This window comes from Triticum urartu, chromosome 3A (genome assembly GCF_056163025.1).
Source record: "Triticum urartu cultivar PI428250 chromosome 3A, HENAU_Tu73, whole genome shotgun sequence".
Lineage (NCBI taxonomy): Eukaryota > Viridiplantae > Streptophyta > Magnoliopsida > Poales > Poaceae > Triticum > Triticum urartu.
In genome coordinates this window covers 662,021,683-662,043,414 of record NC_141875.1, presented here as the reverse complement: position 1 = coordinate 662,043,414, position 21,732 = coordinate 662,021,683, and the positions used below count along the sequence as shown (strand labels likewise).

Below are 21,732 nucleotides of genomic sequence, written 5' to 3'. Positions count from 1 at the left end.
ATTCGTGATCTGTTCCTTTTCTCTTTTTCTTTTTTCTTTTTGTGGATTCCTTTTCCCTTTCTTCCTTTTCTTTTTTTAGGTTTGTTTACTGAATAATGTATGAAGTTATTTAAAACAACGCCTTTTCAGAACACTTGTATATTTTTGTAAAAATTGCATGGATTTTATTTTACAAATACATGAAACGCGGTGAACCATTTTTAAACGTTAAACATTTTTCAACTATAAAGTATTATCATTTTCTGAATAGACAATGAATAATTTTTTAATGCATGGTCAATGTTTTTTCAAAGCGCAATGAACATTTTCTAAAATATAATGTATATATATTTGAAACACTATGAATATTTTAAATAGAAAATGACTATTTCCTTTGAATTACACTATGAACCTTTTCAAATAGATAATTAAAATTTAAACATGTGATGACCAATTATTTACAATATAATATGAACATTTCCCAAATGGAGGATCTACAATTTTAAGCACATGGTGAACTTTTTTTAAATACACTGTGCATATCTTTTGAATAGACAATGAACCAATTTTAACACATGATGATTTATTTTGAATTACAGTATTAACATCATTGAAATACAAAATGAATATTTTTTCAAATACACACCAAATAAATTTCAATTTTATAACGAAACTTTGTTTTTGAAATACAATTAGAGCATTTTTTTAATACATGATAATCATTTCATAAAGTTAGTAAAATATTTTTTGTTTATTACATAAGAAAAAACAAACGTAAACCACTCCAAATGACAAAAAGCTATATATAGTTAGCATATTCGAAATAAGAACCTATGGTTCAGTTCCAACAGTTCAACCATCAGGACAGATTACCTCGTACGCCTATTTAGTTCTCTATCCACTTGTTGTGCAAACGTAACTCTTAAAAAAGCACCTTCCCTGTATTTGGTTTTCGGCTTTGTTTGGCCGGTTTTTCTTCTGGATTTTTGTTTTTGTTTTTGTTTTTCTCTTTCTTTTTAATTTTCTTTTCTTTTTCCTAAATCTGCGAACTTGTTTTAAAACCGTGAACACTTTTTCAAATATGAAAACTTCTTTTTCAAATCCATAAACTTTATTTCAATGCTTGAGCATTTTTAAAATTCGTGAGGAAATTTAAAGTTCCTGAACCTTTCCATATTTGTGAACTTTTTCCAAATTCATGGACTTTAGCAGAATGCGTCATATAGGAGGCCTCATCTCCCCTAGCCACAGGTGCTAATACTCAACAAATCTATGATCCGTAAGCATGTGACCCCATAGGTCCGGTAAAGTATAGACATGATCAGAACTCCTTCTGTTCAATGATCAGTAGCAGAACCATGGTCCATATTGACCCCTAAACCGACATGAATGATCGAGTGAACCTATTCTTCCCTTCTGCTATTCCGTTTGCTTTGCTAAACTTTACAGAACTCAAGGTGAGATTTATTGGCATCCACGTGAACCAACACTCGATTACTATGCCAGTTATACTCATTATCGGTCTGTTATCTTTTCTTCTCCCCGCGTCCCAGCAACCCCGTGAAGAAGTCATTGATGTAGATTCCAGCATCTAGGATTTATAACCTCCGAGCCGTGAGAAATTTCCATCGAAGAAAGATCAAACAGACGACCTCTCTGACGGTATCCACGCATGTAGACTCAATTATTCGACAAGGATTCGCCATCTAGAGCTAAGCAATGTTGGAGTAGAAGAACGGAAGATCGCCTCGCGGAATGGAGCAACTCGCGGGAGAGAGAGAGAGAGAGAGAGAGAGGCGCAATGATACGTCCATTTTGCATCATGTTTTCTTACTGTTATTTATAATGTTTTTATCCATAATAATGCTTTTTGGAGTAATTCTAATGCCTTTTCTCTCATAATTTGCAAGGAACACACCAAGAGGGAGAATTCCAGCAGCTGGAAATCTGGACCTAGAAAAGCTACGCCAGGCCACCTATTATGCACAACTCCAAATGAGCTCAAACTTCACGGGGATTTTTTATGGATTATTTGAGGAATACTAGAGCCAATAAACACCAGAGAGGGGCCACCAGGTGGGCACAACCCACCTGGGCGCGCCAGGCCCCCAGGCGCGCCCTAGTGGGTTGTGGCCTCCTTGGCCCACCTCCGGTGCCCATCTTCTGGTATATAAGTGGTTTTGACCTAGAAAGATAAGAGGAGGACTTTCGGGATGAAGCGCCACCGCCTCGAGGAGGAACTTGGGCAGGAGCACCTTTGCCCTCTGGCGGAGCGATTCCACCGGGGGAACTTCCCTCCTGGAGGGGGAAATCATCGTCATCATCGATATTTTGATGGTATGTATGTTGTGATTCCCTTAGTGGTGTTATGTGAACGTCGACTACATGACACTTCACCATCTTGGGGCCTAAGGGAATGCATTGTGGAGCAATTATTAGGTGATGGCTGGCTAGAGTGACAGAAGCTTAAACCCTAGTTTATGCGTTGCTTTATAAGGGGCTGATTTGGATCCACATGTTTCATGCTATGGTTAGATTTATCTTAATTCCTATTTCGTAGTTGCAGATGCTTGCGAGAGGGTTTAATCATAAGTGGGAGGCTTGTCCAAGTAAGAACAACACCCAAGCACCGGTCCACCCACATATCATATTATCAAAGTAGCGAACGCGAATCATATGAGCATGATGAAAATTATCTTGAAGATAATTCCCATGTGTCCTCGGGAGCGCTTTGCTTTATATAAGAGTTTGTAGCCTTACCCTTTGCTATAAAAAGGATTGGGCCACCTTGCTGCACCTTTATTACATTTGTTACTTGTTACCCGTTACGAATTATCCTACTACCAAACTATCTATTACCGATAATTTCAGTGCCTGCAAAAAATACCTTGCTGAAAACCGCTTGTCATTTCCTTCTGCTCCTCGTTGGGTTTGACACTCTTACTTATCGAAAGGACTACGATTGATCCCCTATACTTGTGGGTCATCAATGGGGTAGCTATCTTACAGTATGTTGATGATACTATTTTATTGATACAAGTAACATGTATAGTTGCTAGAAATTTAAAGCTACTTATGTATATGTTAGAACAAATGTGTGGGCTGAAAATAAATTTCTAGCAAAGTGAAGTGTTGATGGTCTTGCACGACGAGGGGAGAGGGCATGCATATGTTGATTTATTCAACTATCAACTACTTAGATGGCCTATAAGTACCTAGTGGTGCTCGTGTGTGGAAGTAGGTTGCATGTGTTTGATTAATTAGGTACTTGATGAGACCTGTTGAGAACAAACTTTATGACATATTGATGGATGGGAAGCTAGAACCCTATCCCTTAGTAGTAGGGTAACACGAATTAAATTTTGTTTTTCTAGTGTGACAGTCTATTACTTCTCAATGTATAGGTTCCCAAAGACCAATATTGGGGGTATGGACAAAACCATCTGAAGATTCTTTTGGTAAGGGAGTGGTAAAAAAGAGGAAATATCATATGGTGTGCTTGTAATTGTAGATCTAAGAAAAAGTTGAGTTGGGCATTTAATGTCAGTTTGTAATCTAAATGTTGGTGGAACTTAGAGAGCAAAGAAGGGGCGTGGCAAGAGATTGTTAAAAATAAATACAAGATTATTGAAAATGGAATTTACCAGATCCATGGTAGAATTAATGATTCTCCCTATCGGGCTGATCTGTCAAAAATTAAGAAAATCTACGCCAAGGGGAGGATCATGATGGTTGGAAGTGGCCAGCAGACTAATTTTTTTGGTAATAGTTGGTGTGGTGGAAGACCTATGAAAGAACAATTTCGTGAATTATTTTGAGTCTAGAATAATCCAACAAAGGTTATTAAATAGATGCATGATACCATGGGGTTTGACCTTCTGGAAATGGTTAAAATGGTGACCAAATTAGGCAGCTGAATGTATCGAGAAGCTTGTTAGGAAGTGTGACATTGACACGGAATGATGATATTCCTAAATGGAAGTTGAATTAAAAAAACAAATTCATTATCAAATCTGTGTATAGTTAGTTATCTCATGCATGCCTGATATCTCACTTTAAACATTGTGAAAAGCCAAAATCCACTGCAAAGCAAAATTTGGTTGTGGCTTATTTGATATAGTGCCATTGCAACAAAATATTATATGCTCAAAAGAAACTGAAGTGGTGGCCCTCTATGTCCCTTCTAGCAGGAAATGAGAAATATTCATCATTGTTTTTCCGTTGCTCTGCTGTGAAATATTATTAGTAATGATTTGGGTCTGGGGACAAGCCTCGATGTGTTTACTCAACATTTCTTGTGGATCCCCACATTTTTACCTGAGAGTAGAAATCTGCAATTTGTTGGGCAATTTGGCAGCTGCGTAGGGTTTGGAAGCTGTGTAACATGGCTTGTTTTGAAGAAGAAAAAACTTGTTAGATCTCATATGCTAAGTTAATATGTTATGCTTGCTTATTGATGTGGGATTGGGCAGGTTTGCAAGAAGATGTTGATCATGTGATCCTGGAACAAGGTGTTGATGCGTTACAGTTGAAGCTATGGCGCAACATGATGATGGGTGCATGAAACGCTGAGCCTATGGGTGTTAAAGCTATTGATGAAACAACAGCTGAAAAAGCTATAGGAAAAACAGGATAAACTTGGCATATGATCATTTGCGTGGTGTAGTACGTAGGGTTGAAAGGAAAGATAGAATCAACAGCTTACATATACATGGTGGTGTAGATTCCCTATACGTGTCCTTTTTTGTAGTGCACGTGATTTTACATGTGAATATTCATTTAAGAAATATGAACATATTGATCACGCCCTCCCAGTGGACATGTCAAGCTCTGATATTTGAGCATATACTATCGCTTCCTGATTAGCAACTGCATATACACCTGTATTTAGACTTCAAACAAATCATTACAATCGGGGGGTAATGTCGTTTGAAGTTACGTCGGTATTTCCCCAAAGAGGAAGGGATGATGCAGCACAGTGGCAGTAGGTATTTCCCTTAGATATGAAACCAAGGTTATCGAACCAGTAGGAGAACCAAGCAACACAAGGTAAACAACACCTGCACACAAATAACAAATACTCGCAATCCGACGTGTAAAAGGGGTTGTCAATCCCTTTCGGGTAACGGCGCCAGAAATTGGCAGACAGACGTGAGGGAGTTGTAAATATTGATAGATTGAACGCCAAATAAAATAAATTGCAGCAAGGTATTTTTTTTATTTTTGGTTTATTAGAACTAAAAATAAAAGCAAAAAAATAGATCATGAAGGCAAATAATATGAGAAAGAGCCACGGGGGCCGTAGGTTTCACTAGTGGCTTCTCTCGAGAAAAATAGCAAATGGTGGGTAAACAAATTACCATTGGACAATTGATAGAACTTCAAATAATCATGACGATATCCACGCAATGATCATTATATAGGCATCACGTCCAAGATTAGTAGACCGACTCCTGCCTGCATCTACTACTATTACTCCACACATCAACCTCTATCCAGCATGCATCTAGTGTATTAAGTTCATGGAGAAACGGAGTAATGCAATAAGAACGATGACATGATATAGACAAGATCTATCTATGTAGAGATAGATGCTACCTCTTGAGCACTGTGATGGTTTTCCCTTGAAGAGGAAAGGGTGATGCAGTAGAGCAGCGCAAGTATTTCTCTCAGTTTTTGAGAACCAATGTATCAATCCAATAGGAGGCCACACACGAGTCCCTCGCACCTACACAAACAAATAACTCCTCGCAACCAACGTGATAAAGGGGTTGTCAATCCCTTCACGGTCACCTACGAGAGTGAGATCTGATAGATATGATAAGATAATATTTTTGGTATTTTTATGATAAAGAGAAATAAAGATGCAAGTAAAATAAATGGCAAAGGAAATAACTAAGTATTGGGAGATTTAATATGATGGAGAATAGACCCGGAGGCCATAGGTTTGACTAGAGGCTTCTCTCGAGAGCATAAGTATTACGGTGGGTGAACAAATTACTGTTGAGCAATTGACAGAATTGAGCATAGTTATGAGAATATCTAGGTATGATCATGTATCTAGGTATGAGCGTATCAACGGGCTATGGAGATGCCCATTAATAGATATCAATGTGAGTGAGTAGGGATTGCCATGCAACGGATGCACTAGAGCTATAAGTATATGAAAGCTCAACAAAAAGAACTAAGTGGGTGTGCATCCAACTCGCTTGCTCATGAAGACCTAGGGCATTTTGAGGAAGCCCATAATTGGAATATAGAAGCCAAGTTCTATAATGAAAAATTCCCACTAGTATATGAAAGTGATAACATATATAGGAGACTCTCTATGAAGACCTTGGTGCTACTTTGAAGCACAAGTGTGGTAAAAGGATAGTAGCATTGTCCCTTCTCTCTTTTTCTCTCATTTTTTTATTTGGGCCTTTTCTCTTTTTTATGGCCTTTTTTTTAGTCCGGAGTCTCATCCCGACTTGTGGGGGAATCATAGTCTCCATCATCCTTTCCTCACTTGAGACAATGCTTTAAAAATGATGATCATCACACTTTTTTATTTACTTTCAACTCAACAATTACATCTCAATACTTAGAATAAAATATGACTCTATGTGAATGCCTCCGGCGGTGTACCGGGATATGCAATGAATCAAGAGTAACATGTGTGAAAGAATTATGAATGGTGGCTTTGCCACGAATACAATGTCAACTACATGATCACGCAAAGAAATATGACAATGATGGAGCGTGTCATAGTAAACGGAACGGTGGAAAGTTGCATGGCAATATATCTCGGAATGGCTATGGAAATGCCATGATAGGTAGGTATGGTGGCTGTTTTGAGGAGGGTATATGGTAGGTGTATGATACCGGCGAAAGGTGCGCGGTATTAGAGAGGCTAGCAATGGTGGAAGGGTGAAAGTGTGTATGATCCATGGACTCAACATTAGTCATAAAGAACTCATATACTTATTGCAAAAATCTACAAGTTATCAAAGCAAAGTATTACACGCATGCTCCTAGGGGGATAGATTGGTAGGAAAAGACCATCGCTCGTCTCCGACCGCCACTCATAAGGAGGAAAATCAATAAATACATCATGCTCCGACTTGTTAACATAACGGTTCACCATACGTGCATGCTACGAGAATCACAAACTTCAACACAAGTATTTCTCAAATTCACAACTACTAAACTAGCACGACTCTAATATCACCATCTCCATATCTCAAAACAATTATCAAGTTTCAAACTTCAAACTTCTCATAGTATTCAACACACTCATAAGAAAATTTTATTATTAATCTTGAATGCCTAACATAATTAAAGAAAATTACCATGCTATTTTGTAGGACTCTCAAAATAATCTAAGTGAAGCATGAGAGAACAATGGTTTCTATAAAACAAATCCACCAACGTGCTCTAAAAGATATAAGTGAAGCACTAGAGTAAAAACTATATAACTCAAAAGATATAAGTGAAGCACATAGAGTATTCTAACAATTTCCGAATCATGAGTGTCTCTCTCAAAAAGGTGTGTGCAGCAAGGATGATTGTGGTAAACTAAAAAATAAAGACTCAAATAATACAAGACGCTCCAAGCAAAACACATATCATGTGGTAAATAAAAATATAGCTCCAAGTAAAGTTACCGATAGAAGTAGACGAAAGAGGGGATGCCTTCCGGTGCATCCCCAAGCTTTGGCTTTTAGGTGTCCTTAGATTATCTTGGCGGTGCCATGGGCATACCCAAGCTTAGGCTCTTGCCACTCCTTGTTCCATAATCCATCAAATCTTTACCCAAAACTTGAAAACTTCACAACACAAAACTTAAAGTAGAAAATCTCGTGAGCTCCGTTAGCGAAAGAAAACAAAACACCACTTCAAGGTACTGTAATGAACTCATTCTTTATTTATATTGGTTTTAAACCTACTGTATTCCAACTTCTCTATGCTTTTGCGGAGGGGTGGCAAGTACAAGAATTATCCACTTGACCGCAATGGAAGTGCACGGTGACTAGGATGCAACATCAACGGTTATATATAGCCAGGAGAGCAGTTTAGCCTTAAATTGGGCAATCTTAAAAAGTTTGGGGGCTAAGCGTGTGTTCTTGAAGTTCAGGCACTAAAGTAACCACAACTTTGGAAGCTAAAAGACTAGGAGCTACATAATGTGTATCCAAATATTTGATGCTTATGGTTCTTCGGTAGAGCATAGTTAATCACTAGAAGTGATCACGCGGTGTTTTTTAGGTCTTCGAAAAGTCCTAGCCTTAGCATTGCGCACAATCCTAAGCCAAAAAAATAAAGGTTGGAATTAAAAAAAAACAGTGGAGTCTTCTCCTTGTCTCGCTTTGTTCTGTGCCCCGTGTTGACATCCGTAAGAAACATATATTGAAGCCAGCTGAGTCATCTCATCAATTTTTACAATTTAAGATATGTAGTTTTACTCTCTTTTTTCATGTATCTAGGTTTAAAAATGTGCTATTTCTAGCGGGTTTATTCTTGCAGGAAGTGTTTTAATGGATTTCACATTTTTTTATATCCACATTTTTTTGCTACAAAACAATCATGTTAAGCACACCGATGTCCTAAAACTTGTCTGCCGTCCTCATTGTAGTAGTCTTACTATAAAAACACACATAGTAAAAGGAGGTCCACCCCCCCCCCCCCCCTACATGAAGAAGTACCATGGGATCCAGACAATATTTGAGTGACAAAAGATGAATAACTCGGCGTGTTGACCGTGCGAATAATGTGTATCCATAGTGGCATGTCACTAGCTCAACCCATTATCCATCTTCCGTCACGCAAACATTTCCACGAGAACCAGATATGCATTTGTGTGCGTCTCACGCCTCTCTCCTTCATCATTATCTCTTCCCCACGTCGACCGTGCATGAGATCCTCATTGCCACATCAATGTCCAATCCACCTTCCCGAGATGGATGCCTCCTGAAGAAGGCCAAGATTGTGACCTCATGTAACCTTGAGTTTGACGCAAGTTGTTTTGCGCGTCTTGGTTCCCCGAGTTGGTGTATTACAACGAGCTCTTAAAATCTTTTGTTTATTGGTTTGGTTTTGCGGAGAGGTGGAAAGTAGAAGCATTGTCCACCCACTTGGCAGCGATGAAGTGCACAACGATTAGGATGCCGCATCAGCGGCTATATATAGCCATTAGAGTAGTTTAGCCTTAAATTGGACAATTTTGACAAATTCAGGGTCTACGTGCGTGTTCTTGAAGTTTGGGCACTAAAGTAAGTGCAACTTTACAAACCAAGAGACTAGGAGTTACATAATGTATATCCTAATATTTGATGCTTATGGTTCTTCGATAGAACATAGTTAATCACTAGAAGTGAGCACGCGGTGTTCTCTGAGGTTTCTGGAAAATGCTAGCCTCACTGTTGTGCACAACCCTAAGCAAAAAAATGCCAGATATAAAGGTAGGGATTAAAAGAATAAACATACGTGTCTTCCCCTCGTCTCGCCTCGTTCTGTGTCCCGTGTTGACATCCATCAAAAACACACGTTGCAGCCAGCTGAGTCGTCTCATCACCTGCAGTAGAATAAGATTTGATGGAAGGCCATTACTCGTCGTTAGTTAGGACTTAGGAAGAGCAGTTGACTGCTAAGCAATGCAGCACATGGATCGTGCTCGCCGTCGGTGGCTCTCTTCTCTTGTACGAGATTTTGTGAAGCACACATTCCTTTTTCTTTTTTTGAGCAGCACACATTCCTTTTTCAAACGAGTGCAATAATGCATGACCAAACGAAAGCACAGGTTCACATTTTCCGCCTAAAGAGAGGGGCTGACACGCTCACATCGCCCCGCGGATGATTCGGAAGCGCACAGTTTCTATATTCTGCTGGTCATTAGGGCCCCCTCCGGTTGATCACCAAACCCCTGGACCCTCATGATCATGCTAAGTAGACATACAAGTAGTGCAACCAATGCTTTATGCTCTTCTATTCCAGTTTTCGCGTACATAAAGGAACCACTGAGTATAAAAGCATTAGGCATAACAGAAGCTTTGGCCGCGATTATCGAGACCCCAAAATGGATAATGACTCATGATCCATGATGGCGAGCCGTTCGCGGCCGCTGCATCCATCCATCCCATGTGCGGTGCAAGGGAACAATCCCAATCACCACATTGTTAAAGGGTCTTGGAGGGGAGAAGCAGAAGACCTGAATACAGTAGCAAATTAATAGCATACACCAAAGAGCAAGACCAGCATAGCATAAAGAGAGTGACAGTTGGCGTACGTGTTTAAACTAAGACAAGCGAGAGGTCCGTCGTCCTGATCGTTCCTGTCGTCTACTCGGTTCTGTGTGCCCGGCCGGCCGCGTGCTCGTCGTCGATCTCATGATGACGAGGAGGAGTTGTCCGCACGTCCGTGTTGACGTTGGAAGCAGACACGCATCATCCAGGTCAGGGTTGGTGGTCACTCGTCTGTGGGAGGACGACGATGGATTGACTATTGCTACTGCCGCACATGGACATGGACGAGGACGACGCCGTCGGTGGGTGAGGGGGTTCTCCTCTCCAGCGGGATGGTCCTGGCGCTGGCCCTAGGCTAGGTATAGCAGCGCCCGCCGTAAGACGCCGCGTCGACGATCGACGACTATGTCCTGTTCATATAAGATGGTGCATCACCGACGCCGGCAGGACAACTAGCGTGGCTGGGTGGGCTGGGGCAGCTTCCCGGCGGCGATCAGCTCCGGCGGGTGACGTGTCTGCGTCTTGGTACGATACGATGATCGACAGAATCCGATCCATATGGTTGGATGAAATGTTGATTTGCTTGGATTCATAGACCCATGATGCAACAACTATCACTATGCCTGCCATCTTATTATTTAAAAAATGCATGACCCCCTCCACTCATCGAGTAAAGCACTTTTGTTAAATTCGAGCATACAATTAAAAATTAAAATATAATCACAACCTAACGAAGGGAAAAGAAATGGAAAAGACAGGATGATTTGCGATTTTTCTTCTTCTTAAACTAAGGGATCACACTCCTCCACTGAGATTGAAAGTGCATAATTTATGCTTTTTTTGTATTTATATAGGTTTACTCTTTGTGATCACAAAACCCTTAGCTCATCTTTTGTTTTTGGAACTGCTTAGCTCGTCTTGGTAGACCTATTACCACTGGCGGAGCTTCAGCAAGGCTGAAAGGGCCATGGCCCGCCCTTGGCTGGAGCAAAATGCAGTTTTATATGAAGTCTAGCCCACAACAACATTGATTTTTTTACTTTGTTACTACTCTTTATACTATCCAGCCCGTCCAATATTTTTCTGGTAGCTCCGCCACTGCCTATTACGTCCACTATCTCTGCTCGTAAGTCCTTCCTCCATGTATGACGCTTTTGAATATTTTGTGCAGTCTTTGAGATTTAATTTTGACCAATAATTTCTATTCTAACATATGTATAAAACAAAACAAATACCAGTTTAAGACAAAGCTATACACATTAGTTCCAAGTTTAAATCTGAATAATTAAAATGGTATTCGTAGTCAAAGTTTTAAAGGTATAACTGAAAACATGCTCACAACCTATGTTTTCGTGATATGGAGGGAGATTGTGGTTTACTATGAAGACACACATCTATATCTATACCAATATAAAAAGACCCAAAAGGGCAGATCTAATTAATCTTGTCCATCAAATCATGTCAATCCAACGCCCTAGACTACTTCAATGTCGAGCGCTCAACATGTTTAACGTGCAGTTAATTTCATGCCAAATATAGTGCTGATCACATAATAACACAAAAATAATATTCTACTTAATATCCACATGCACTTAATATACTTCCAAAGTAACGTGTATGCACGTACACATTGACTAGTAGTAAAAAGAGGTTCATTTTACTCCTCTACATCAAGAAGAACAATGGGATCCGAATAATGTTTGCTTGGCAGAAGATGGATAACATGGCATGTTGGCCATGCCAATTTGTCATATAGTCGGCATCCATAGGGGCATTCAGTGATTCTGCCCATTAATTCATCTTTTTCTTCATGCAAACATTTACACGAGCACCAGACATGCGTATGTATGTCTCTCACCTCTCTCGTTTGTCGTTATCTCTTCCCCATGCCGACCGTGCCGAGATGGATTCCTCCCTAAGAAGGCCAAGATTGTGACCTCATGTAACCTCGGGTTTAACGTAAGTGCTCTCACGCATTTGAGTTTCTGTGCTTGTCTATTACAATGAGCTCTTAATATATTTTGTTTCATTTCTTGATTTTGCTTCTTGGTTTGCTTTTCCGAATGGGTGGAAAGTAGATGAATTATCCACTCGACTGCAATGAAAGTGCACGGTGACTAGGATGCGACATCAACGGTTATATACAGCCATGAGAGAAGTTTCTATATCTATACTTTTATAAAAAGCAGAGTTGGTGATGATGGTGTGCTTGTCATCCTGCAATATAAGCCGTCCGATCTATATCTAACGGAAAGGAAAGAAACTATGACAATTTACCCTCACTCCTCTCTACATTTGCAGATAAGGCCTTCCCTCGTTCATCTTTTTCTCCCACAAGATCTTGATGTTCCGTGCAACGCACGGGCATCTTGCTAGTAGCCTTAAATTGGGCAATCTTAGAAAGTTTGGGTGCTAACCGCATGTTCTTGAAGTTTGGGCACTAAACAACTTTGGAAACTAAAATAATGTGTATCCAAATATTTGTTGCTTATGGTTCTTTGATAGAACATAGTTAATCACTAGAAGTGATCACGTGGTGTTTATTGAGGTTTTCGTAAAGTCCTAGCCTTGGCATTGTGCACAATCCTAAGCCAAAAAATAAAGGTTGGAATTAAAAAAAAATAGATGAGTCTTCTCCTTGTCTCACTTTGTTCTATGTCCCGTGTTGACATCTGTAAGAAACAAATATTGAAGCCAGCTGAGTCGTCTCATCATTTTTTACAATTTAAGATGTGTAGTTTACTCTCTTTTTCCATGTATCTAGGTTTTAAAAATTATTCTATTTCTAGCGGGATTATAGTTTAGCAGGTTTATTCTTGTGGCAAGTGTTTTAATGGATTCCACTTTTTTTTATATCCACATTATTTTTGCTACAAAACAATCATGTTAAGCACACCGAGGTCCTAAAACTTTTCTGCCGTGCTCATTGTAGTACTCTTACTATGAAAATACACATAGTAAAAGGAGGTCCATTTACCCCCCCCCCCCCCCAACCTCCTTACATCAAGAAGAACCATGGGATCCGAACAATGTTTGCTGACAAAAGATGAATAGCATGGCATGTTGAGCATGCCAATTTGTCATTTGGTCAGCATCGATAGTGGCATCCCACTAGCTCAACCCATTATTCATCTTCTGTCACGCAAACATTTCCACGAGAACCAGACATGCATTTGTGTGCCACTCACGCCTCCTTCATCGTTATCTCTTCCCCACGTCGACCATGCATGAAATCCTCATTGCCACATCATAGTTCACAATGTCCACTCCACGTTCCCGAGATGGATGCCTCCCCAAGAAGCGTAAGATTGTGACCTCATGTACCCTCGAGTTTAACACAAGTTATTTCGCATGCCTTGGTTTCCCAAGCTGGTGTATTGCAATGAGCTCTTAATATCTTTTGTTTCGTTTCTTGATTTTGTTTATTGGTTTGCTTTTGCGGAGGGGTGGCAAGTAGAAGCATCATCCACTTGGCAGCGATGAAGTGCACAGCGATTAGGATGGCACATCAGCGGCTATATATATATCCATTAGAGTAGTTTGGCCTTAAATTGGACGATTTTAACAAGTTTGGGGGTCTACGTGTGTGTTCTTGAAGTTTGAGCACTAAAGTAAGCGCAACTTTGCAAACCAAAAGATTAGGAGTTATGTAATGTGTATCCAAATATTTGATGCTTATTGTTCTTCGATGGAACATAGTTAATCACTGGAAGTGGGCACGTGGTGTTCTTTGAGGTTTTTGGAAAATGCTAGCCTCGCCACCGTGCACAACCCTAAGCAAAAAAAAATGCCGGGTATAAAGGTGGGAATTAAAAGAATAAACAGACGTGTCTTCTCCTCGGCTCGCCTCATTCTGTGTCCCGTGTTGACATCCATAAAAAACAGACATTGCAGCCAGCTGAGTCGTCTCATCATCTGCAGTGGAATAAGATTTCATGGAAGGCCATCACTCGTCGTTAGTTAGGAAGAGCAGTTGACTACTCCCTCCGTAAAGAAATATAAGAGCGTCTAGATAACTTTAGTTATAGTATTTTTGTACGAAGGGAGTACTAAGCAATGCAACACATGGATCGTGCTCGCCGTCGGTGGCTCTCTTCTCTGGTACGAGGATTTCTAAAGCACACTTTTTCTTTTTCAAATAAGCGCAACAATGCATGACCAAACGAAAGCATAAGCTCACATTTTCCACCTAAAGAGAGGGGCTCACACGCTCACGTCGCCCCGCGGATGATTCGGCAGCGCACAGTTTCTATATTCTGCTGGTCATTAGGGTCCCCTCTGGTTGATCACCAAACCCCTCGACCCTCATGATCATGCCCTAAGTAGACCTACAACTAGTGCAACTAATGCTTTCTGCTCTCTTTTTTTGTGTGCGAGTGAAACACGTTCTGATCTTCTTTTCCAGTTTTCGCGTAGATAAAGAAACCACTGAGCGAAAAGCATTAGCCATAACAGAAGCTTTGGCTATAATTATCGAGACCCCGAAATGGATAATGACGCATGATTCATGTTGGCGAGTCGTTCCTGGCCGTTGCATCCATCCCATGTGCGGTGCAAGGGAACAATCCTAATCACCACATGTTGGTGAGTCGTTCCTGGTCTTAGGGGGAAGAAACAGAAGACCTAAATACAGTAGCAAATTAATAGCATAATACCAAAGAGTGAGACCAGCATAGTATAGAGAGAGTGACAGTTGGCGTACATGTTTAAACTAAGACAAGCGAGAGGAGAGGTCCGTCCTGATCTTTCCTGTCGTCTACTCGGTTCTGTGTGCCCGGCCGCGTGCTCGTCGTCTATCTTATGATGATGAGGAGGAGAGTTGTCCGCACGTCCGTGTTGACGTTGGAAGCAGACACGCATCGTCCAGGTCAGGGTTGGTGGTCACTCGTCTGTAGGAGGACGACGATGGATTGACTATTGCTACTGCCGCACATGGACATGGACGAGGACGACGCCGTCGGTGGGCGAGGGGGTTCTCCTCTCCAGCGGGATGGTCCTGGCGCTGGCCCTAGGCTAGGTATAGCAGCGCCCGCCGTAAGACGCCGCGTCGACGATCGACGACTATGTCCTGTTCACATGGTGCATCACCGACGCCAGCAGGACAGCTAGCGTGGCTGGGCGGGCTGGGGCGGCTTCCCGGCGGCGATCAGCTCCGGCGGGTGACGTGTCTGCGTCTTGGTACGATACGATCGACAGAATCCGATCCATGTAGTTGGATGAAATGTTTGATTTTCTTGGATTCATAGACCCATGATGCAACAACTATCACCATGCCTGCCATCTTATTAAAATATATGCACAATCTCCTCCACACATCAAGTAAAGCACTTTTGTTAAATTCGAGTATACACTTAAAAATTAAAATATTCCTCCACTGAGATTTTTTCCCAACCTAACGAAGGAAAATATATGATTTGCGATTTTTTTTCCCTTAAACTATAGGGCTCACACTCCTCCACTGAGATTGAAAGTGCATAATTTATGCATTTTTTGGTATTTATACAGGTTTCCTCTTTGTGATCACAAAAACCCTTAGCTCGTCTCGATAGACCTACAACTACTGATTTATGCTATTTACTTTTACTATCTCTGCTCGTAAGTCCTTCCTCCATGTCTGACGCTTCTAAATTTTTTGTGCAGTCTTTGAGATTTAGTTTTTACCAATAACTTATGTTCTAACATATGTTTTTTTTAATGTTCACCGAGGATAGTGTTTTGCAGACAACCGTGTACACATCGAGAAAGGGGAGAGAGAGAGAGAGGGGTTTTCCAGGGAGGCAACAGGATACACACTAACTAGATGGAGAGGGCATCTAGCCAAGTTTCGACATGATCCCTCTGACTCTCAGGGAGCTGACCACGCCATAGGGCGGCGTCTTCACGGCAGCATCCAAGCACACGCTGCAGAGACGGCTGCTGTCGCTGGAAGACCATAGTGTTCCTGTGTTTCCAAAGTTGCCAGCAGCACAGTAACGCGAACTCCACCGCTGATTCGGTCACCGCGCCCACCGCGGTGGCAAGGCAAGGCAGCCCGCGCACCTTCTAACATATGTATAAAACCAAAAAACTATTTCAAGACAAATCTATACACATTAGTTCCAAATTTTAAATCAGAATAATTAAAATGATACTTGTAGTCAAAGTGTTAAAGGTATAACTGAAAACATGGTCACAACCTATGTTTTCGTGATATGGAGTAAGTGGTTTTCTAGAAAACATGTGATCAATATTTCTTTTAGCATTGACAAAAATATTTGGCGTGCTAAAATCAAAAGAGATAACTAGGTTACCATGAAAAATGTTTTGATGGCTACACATACACAAAGAACTATCAAGCATACATATTGGAGAGCATGCCAATTAAAATAAAGTCAACGATGGAAGAAACCATCAACGATGAGAGAAGTTTTGGCAGCAATTATTATGATCCAAAAAATTATCATGACTCATAACAACAAGTGGCCATAAATTATCATGACTCATAACAACAAGTGGCCATCTTTCAAATACCACGTAGGTCAACTACTGGCCTGCTCAGGCGGTGGAGACACTCCACAACACGTCCCCAGCCCCTCGATTGTCGCCATAATTGATCTGAGCCGTTAGTATAGGCTTGCGTAGCGGGTTTTCAATGCCTCGTATCTTCAACTCTGCCATGACTTCCATTCAGCCCCACTTGATCTAGGCCCACAGAGCAGCCACTTGGCATAATTCCATTAATCAGATGTGCAAATTAATCTTGCGGTCAAACCTCTTTTTAACTTTGATTGCTATCTTCATAAAAAAATTGGACTGTTAAAATTGAAATATATTACTAAGCTTGCCATGTAAATATTTTCCATGGTATACACGTAGAAAATGTAACTATCAAACGTGTATACTAGAGAGCACATCAACAGAAAATATCATCGATGCAAAAAAACATCAACCATAAGAGTAGTTTTGACTACAATTATCATGACCCAAGAAAATCCATCAAATGTATATTGGAGAGCATGTCAATATAAAATATCACTAAAAAAAAAACATCAACCATAAGATACACTTTGACTACAATTATCATGACCGAGAAAATGATCATGGTAGCCATCTCTTTAAATGCCACATGGGTTTAACCACCCACCCACTTAGTTGGTCAGACAACTCCTGCTTGCATGTTATCATCCCTCTGATCGCCACTGGAAACGATTTGAGCCGTCGGTTTTGGCTTGCAGAGTGGGTTTGCTGATACTCAACTTTTGGCTCTTCCACCACTTTGATCAGTCCCGCTTGATTCAGCCCACAGAGTAGTCACCTGGTATAATTTTCATTCATCCCATGTGGAAAAAAACAATTCAAATTACTATGGAGAAAGCGCCTTTTCTCATAGACGTGGAAGAACGATCATGACCCACGACAACACGTGTGTATCTTCCCAATGCCGCGTGGTTCAACTACTCGCCTACTCAGATAGTCACGCCACTCCCGTTCGCCCTCCGATCGTCGGCGGAAATGATTTGAGCCGTTAGTTACGGCTTGCGGCACGGACTTCCAATACCTTTCACCGGACGCCGCTTGATTTGGGCCCACAGATTCCTTAGCGTCTCTACTCGACCTAAAATGGACCGGTGGACCTTAAAGGATCAGGAAGAGAAACATCTGAGCCACCTCAGGCACTTGGTATAATTTCCATCCATCCCATGTGCAAATCAATTACATACTCTTCTAGAGACTTGGAGAAAGATACCGAGGACCCAAATACAATATCAATTTATCACCTACCTTCCTAAACAAAATAAATAATCACTACTACTACTACATGCTAAAGAATGAGGGAAAAAGAGGGAGGACTTGACAGTTGACAAGTTGACATGTTCAAGGTGAAGACAAGTGAGAGGTCGAATGTCCAAGGTGGGTGAGGTTGAGGGGAGCAGGAAAGAAAGAAGCCTGGCAGCAGACCCCTCACCAAACCTCCCTGGAAAACACGCCGCGTTAGACTAATCCGGAGCCCTACAGCTCACCCATCATTGGTGTGCACGGAAAGTGAAGGAAGGAAAGCCGCAGGAAGCGAGAAGAGGGAGGGAAGAATCAGCCGCGGACAGCTCTCCCCCACCCTCCCTCCCTCCTCGTCTCTCAGCCAACAGTATTAATCCCCTCCCCCCCTTCCCTCCCTTGAAGCCCACATGAGCAGCTCTGATTGTTCCTCAAGCTCGGTCTCGGCGTAGGAAGAAGAAAGGGAAGCCTAGGATAGGCCCTGCTCACCTTCCGCCGCCACCAAACGCTTCTTGGTGGGGCAAGGAAGGAATTGCCGGAAAAGCCTCTCCCCTGCCTCCCGTTCTCTTCTTCTTTAACTAGCCTTGGCGATTGCCTAGAGGTTCAGAAGGGCAGAGCGCCGGAGCCGGACAGAGAGAGGGGCAGGTTTGTGGGGATCGGGAAGATGATGGCGAGGCGGGCCTTGGTTGCCATTGCGGTTCTTGCGGCGGCGGCGGCGCTGCTTGTTGCGGCGGAGGCCCAGCAGGCGCCGGCGCAGCAGGGCCACCAGACAGAGAGGATCTCAGGTGAGGGGCCTTGTCTTGACTCTTGACTTGATACCCGTAATCTTTGTCAGTTGTTTTTTTCGAATTAAGGGGTTTCCCCCAATCTTGTCAGTTTGTGCAACTCGAACTGCTTGATTTCTCTAGCTGTTTCGTGTCCTGCATCTAGGACGCTGCTAAAGACAGCATTTTTGGCATCCTATATCAGGGAATTTCATATTTGATTGCTTGTGGTTAGACTTCTCCAGCCTGAATTCACAGGTCCCATTTCACAATCAGATGGGACTGGATTATACAGATAGGTGGAATGGGGTAGTTTCTATTGCCGTTCCACCTCCAAATAATTTGTCTAGTTTCTGGTTCAATCCAAACTATCTTTTATTGAACATCCAAATGCTATTAGCACCTCAGTTCATATAGTCAAGACATGTACCTTGCGTAGGGCAATCATGATTCATGCCATTTAGCATAGATAGAGTATTAGAGTTAGACCTTGCTTATCATACAATCCTTTCAATCAAAGTGCTATGTGATCCTGTTATCAAGCTTGGTATATTCTTTGCTCTGCTTTTGGGCGACACTCATAGATGTCTTCTGGCCAACAAAATGCAGGGAGTGCTGGTGACGTGCTGGACGATGACCCTGTTGGGAGGCTCAAGGTGTTTATCTATGACCTCCCTGGAAAATACAACAAGAAGCTGCTGAAGAAAGACCCAAGGTGCCTGAACCACATGTTCGCCGCGGAGATCTTCATGCACCGGTTCCTGCTGTCGAGTGCGGTTCGGACCACTAATCCCGAGGAAGCGGATTGGTTCTACACACCTGTGTACCCGACATGCGACCTGACGCCTTCGGGTCTCCCCTTGCCCTTCAAGTCTCCGCGGATGATGCGCAGCGCGATCGAGCTGATCGCGACGAAATGGCCTTACTGGAATAGATCGGAGGGGGCAGATCATTTCTTTGTCACGCCACATGACTTTGGCGCTTGCTTCCATTATCAGGTACAGACACATGAGCAAATCCTTGCTGTTTATTTGATTAACTGAATACTACTCCCTCCGTTCCTAAATATTTGTCTTTCTAGACATTTCAAATGACTACTACATACGGATGTATGTAGACATATTTTATAGTGTAGATTCACTCATTTTGCTCTGTATGTAGTCACTTGTTGAAATGCCTAGAAAGACAAGTATTTAGGAACGGAGGGAGTACATGTTAAGCAGTTGTTTAGTACTGGAGTACATGTGTTTTGAACAGCTGGGGCATTTCTAATTGCAGCACAAAGCATGTGGACAGTGTGGCATCAAGATGCTAGTTTTTTTTATTTGCACTTATCAATGGGCAACTCTGACTTAAGTACTTCAGTACATGTTCTGTCCTTTGTTTCAGATAATGATTTGCTTGCTTTTTCTGTATAAAAAAGGTCTGACTACTCTTTAGATCTACAGTTAACTGTCCAATTGAAAATAACTACATGCCAATCTGCCATGTCATACCATGTTTTCTTCTGACTGACACATTATCTTGATGCTTATTCCAGCACAATTTTGTCTTTCTGTAACAAGATCTTAAATTATTATTTCAGGAAGAGAAAGCAATTGGGCGAGGAATCCTTCCCTTGCTTCAGCGTGCCACACTGGTTCAGACCTTTGGACAGAAGAACCATGTCTGCTTGAAGGAAGGCTCCATCACAATTCCGCCATTTGCGCCTCCGCAGAAAATGCAGAATCACCTTATTCCTGGCGAGACCCCTCGATCCATCTTCGTATACTTCCGTGGTTTGTTCTATGACACCGGCAATGATCCTGAGGGTGGATACTATGCCAGGTAATTTTTTGTCTGTCGAAAACTGATGCATCAGTCTTATAGATCCTGCTATTCCCTCTTATTGTATTGTTTTGTATTGTCAGTCTGACATTTCTATGTATTCTACAGAGGTGCTCGTGCATCTGTCTGGGAGAACTTCAAGAACAACCCGCTGTTCGACATCTCAACCGACCACCCACCGACATACTATGAAGATATGCAGAGGTCTGTGTTCTGCCTGTGCCCATTGGGCTGGGCACCATGGAGCCCCAGACTGGTGGAAGCCGTGGTTTTCGGCTGCATCCCGGTGATCATCGCAGACGACATCGTCCTGCCCTTCGCGGACGCCATCCCATGGGAGGAGATCGGCGTGTTTGTTCCCGAGGAGGACGTCCCGAGGCTGGACAGCATCCTGACATCCATACCAACAGAGGATATACTGAGGAAGCAAAGGCTTCTCGCAAACCCTTCGATGAAGCAGGCTATGCTGTTCCCCCAGCCAGCTCAAGCAGGAGATGCGTTCCACCAGATACTGAACGGGCTTGCTCGCAAGCTTCCGCATGGTGAAAATGTCTTCTTGAAACCCGGCCAGGCCCGTCTGAACTGGACTGCTGGCCCGGTGGGTGACCTGAAGCCTTGGTAGCATCTCTCGCATCGCGGTTTGGAGATGTATAAAAACCTTTTTGAAAATAAACATTTTCAGACCTGATATACTTTGCGCCTTTATACCGCCATGGTTGCACAGTGCTGACCATAAGTCAAATGTACATCTTCTTTTACCTTCTTTGCTGATAGCTTAGTATACCATAGAGCTTCATCTTTTTTTTTCCTTTCTTCTTTTTATATTAGTTGATGAAATGTGTCAACCATTGTGCAGTTTGTTCGTTATATGTGGATATCGTAATGGAAATTGCAAGATTTAAACCGGCACATGCTTGCGATCTCCAGTTGTCAGGCCTGCTTAGCCCCAGTTGGTGATTTTCCTCCCCACTCTGTTTTGCTGTATCCCTGATGAGATACTGTCAAGTGCTGCAAGAGGCATTGCTATCCCATCTGGATCCTGTCAGTTTGAGTGACTGGGGACTTGGGACTGGCAATTATGATCATGTAGCTGCAGTCTTTGTGTAAATATATTGCTGATTTCCTAAGGAATAATGTTCAGACGTGTGACCGAACTGACCAACAGATGCTTGTTGGCTCTTTTGAAGTTT

At 42.0% G+C, this 21,732-nt stretch overlaps 1 protein-coding gene across 1 annotated transcript; it reads left to right on the top strand.

Moving 5' to 3' along the window:
• The first annotated feature begins 18,337 nt into the window (after window positions 1–18,337).
• LOC125545817 (putative glucuronosyltransferase Os01g0926700) lies at window positions 18,338–21,451 on the top strand. The gene is made up of 4 exons (XM_048709852.2): window positions 18,338–18,736; window positions 19,325–19,713; window positions 20,301–20,542; window positions 20,651–21,451. Exons 1-4 carry the CDS (start codon window positions 18,616–18,618, stop codon window positions 21,162–21,164), a joined length of 1,266 nt encoding a protein of 421 aa, XP_048565809.1. The 5' UTR covers window positions 18,338–18,615; the 3' UTR covers window positions 21,165–21,451.
• Window positions 21,452–21,732: the final 281 nt, after the last annotated feature.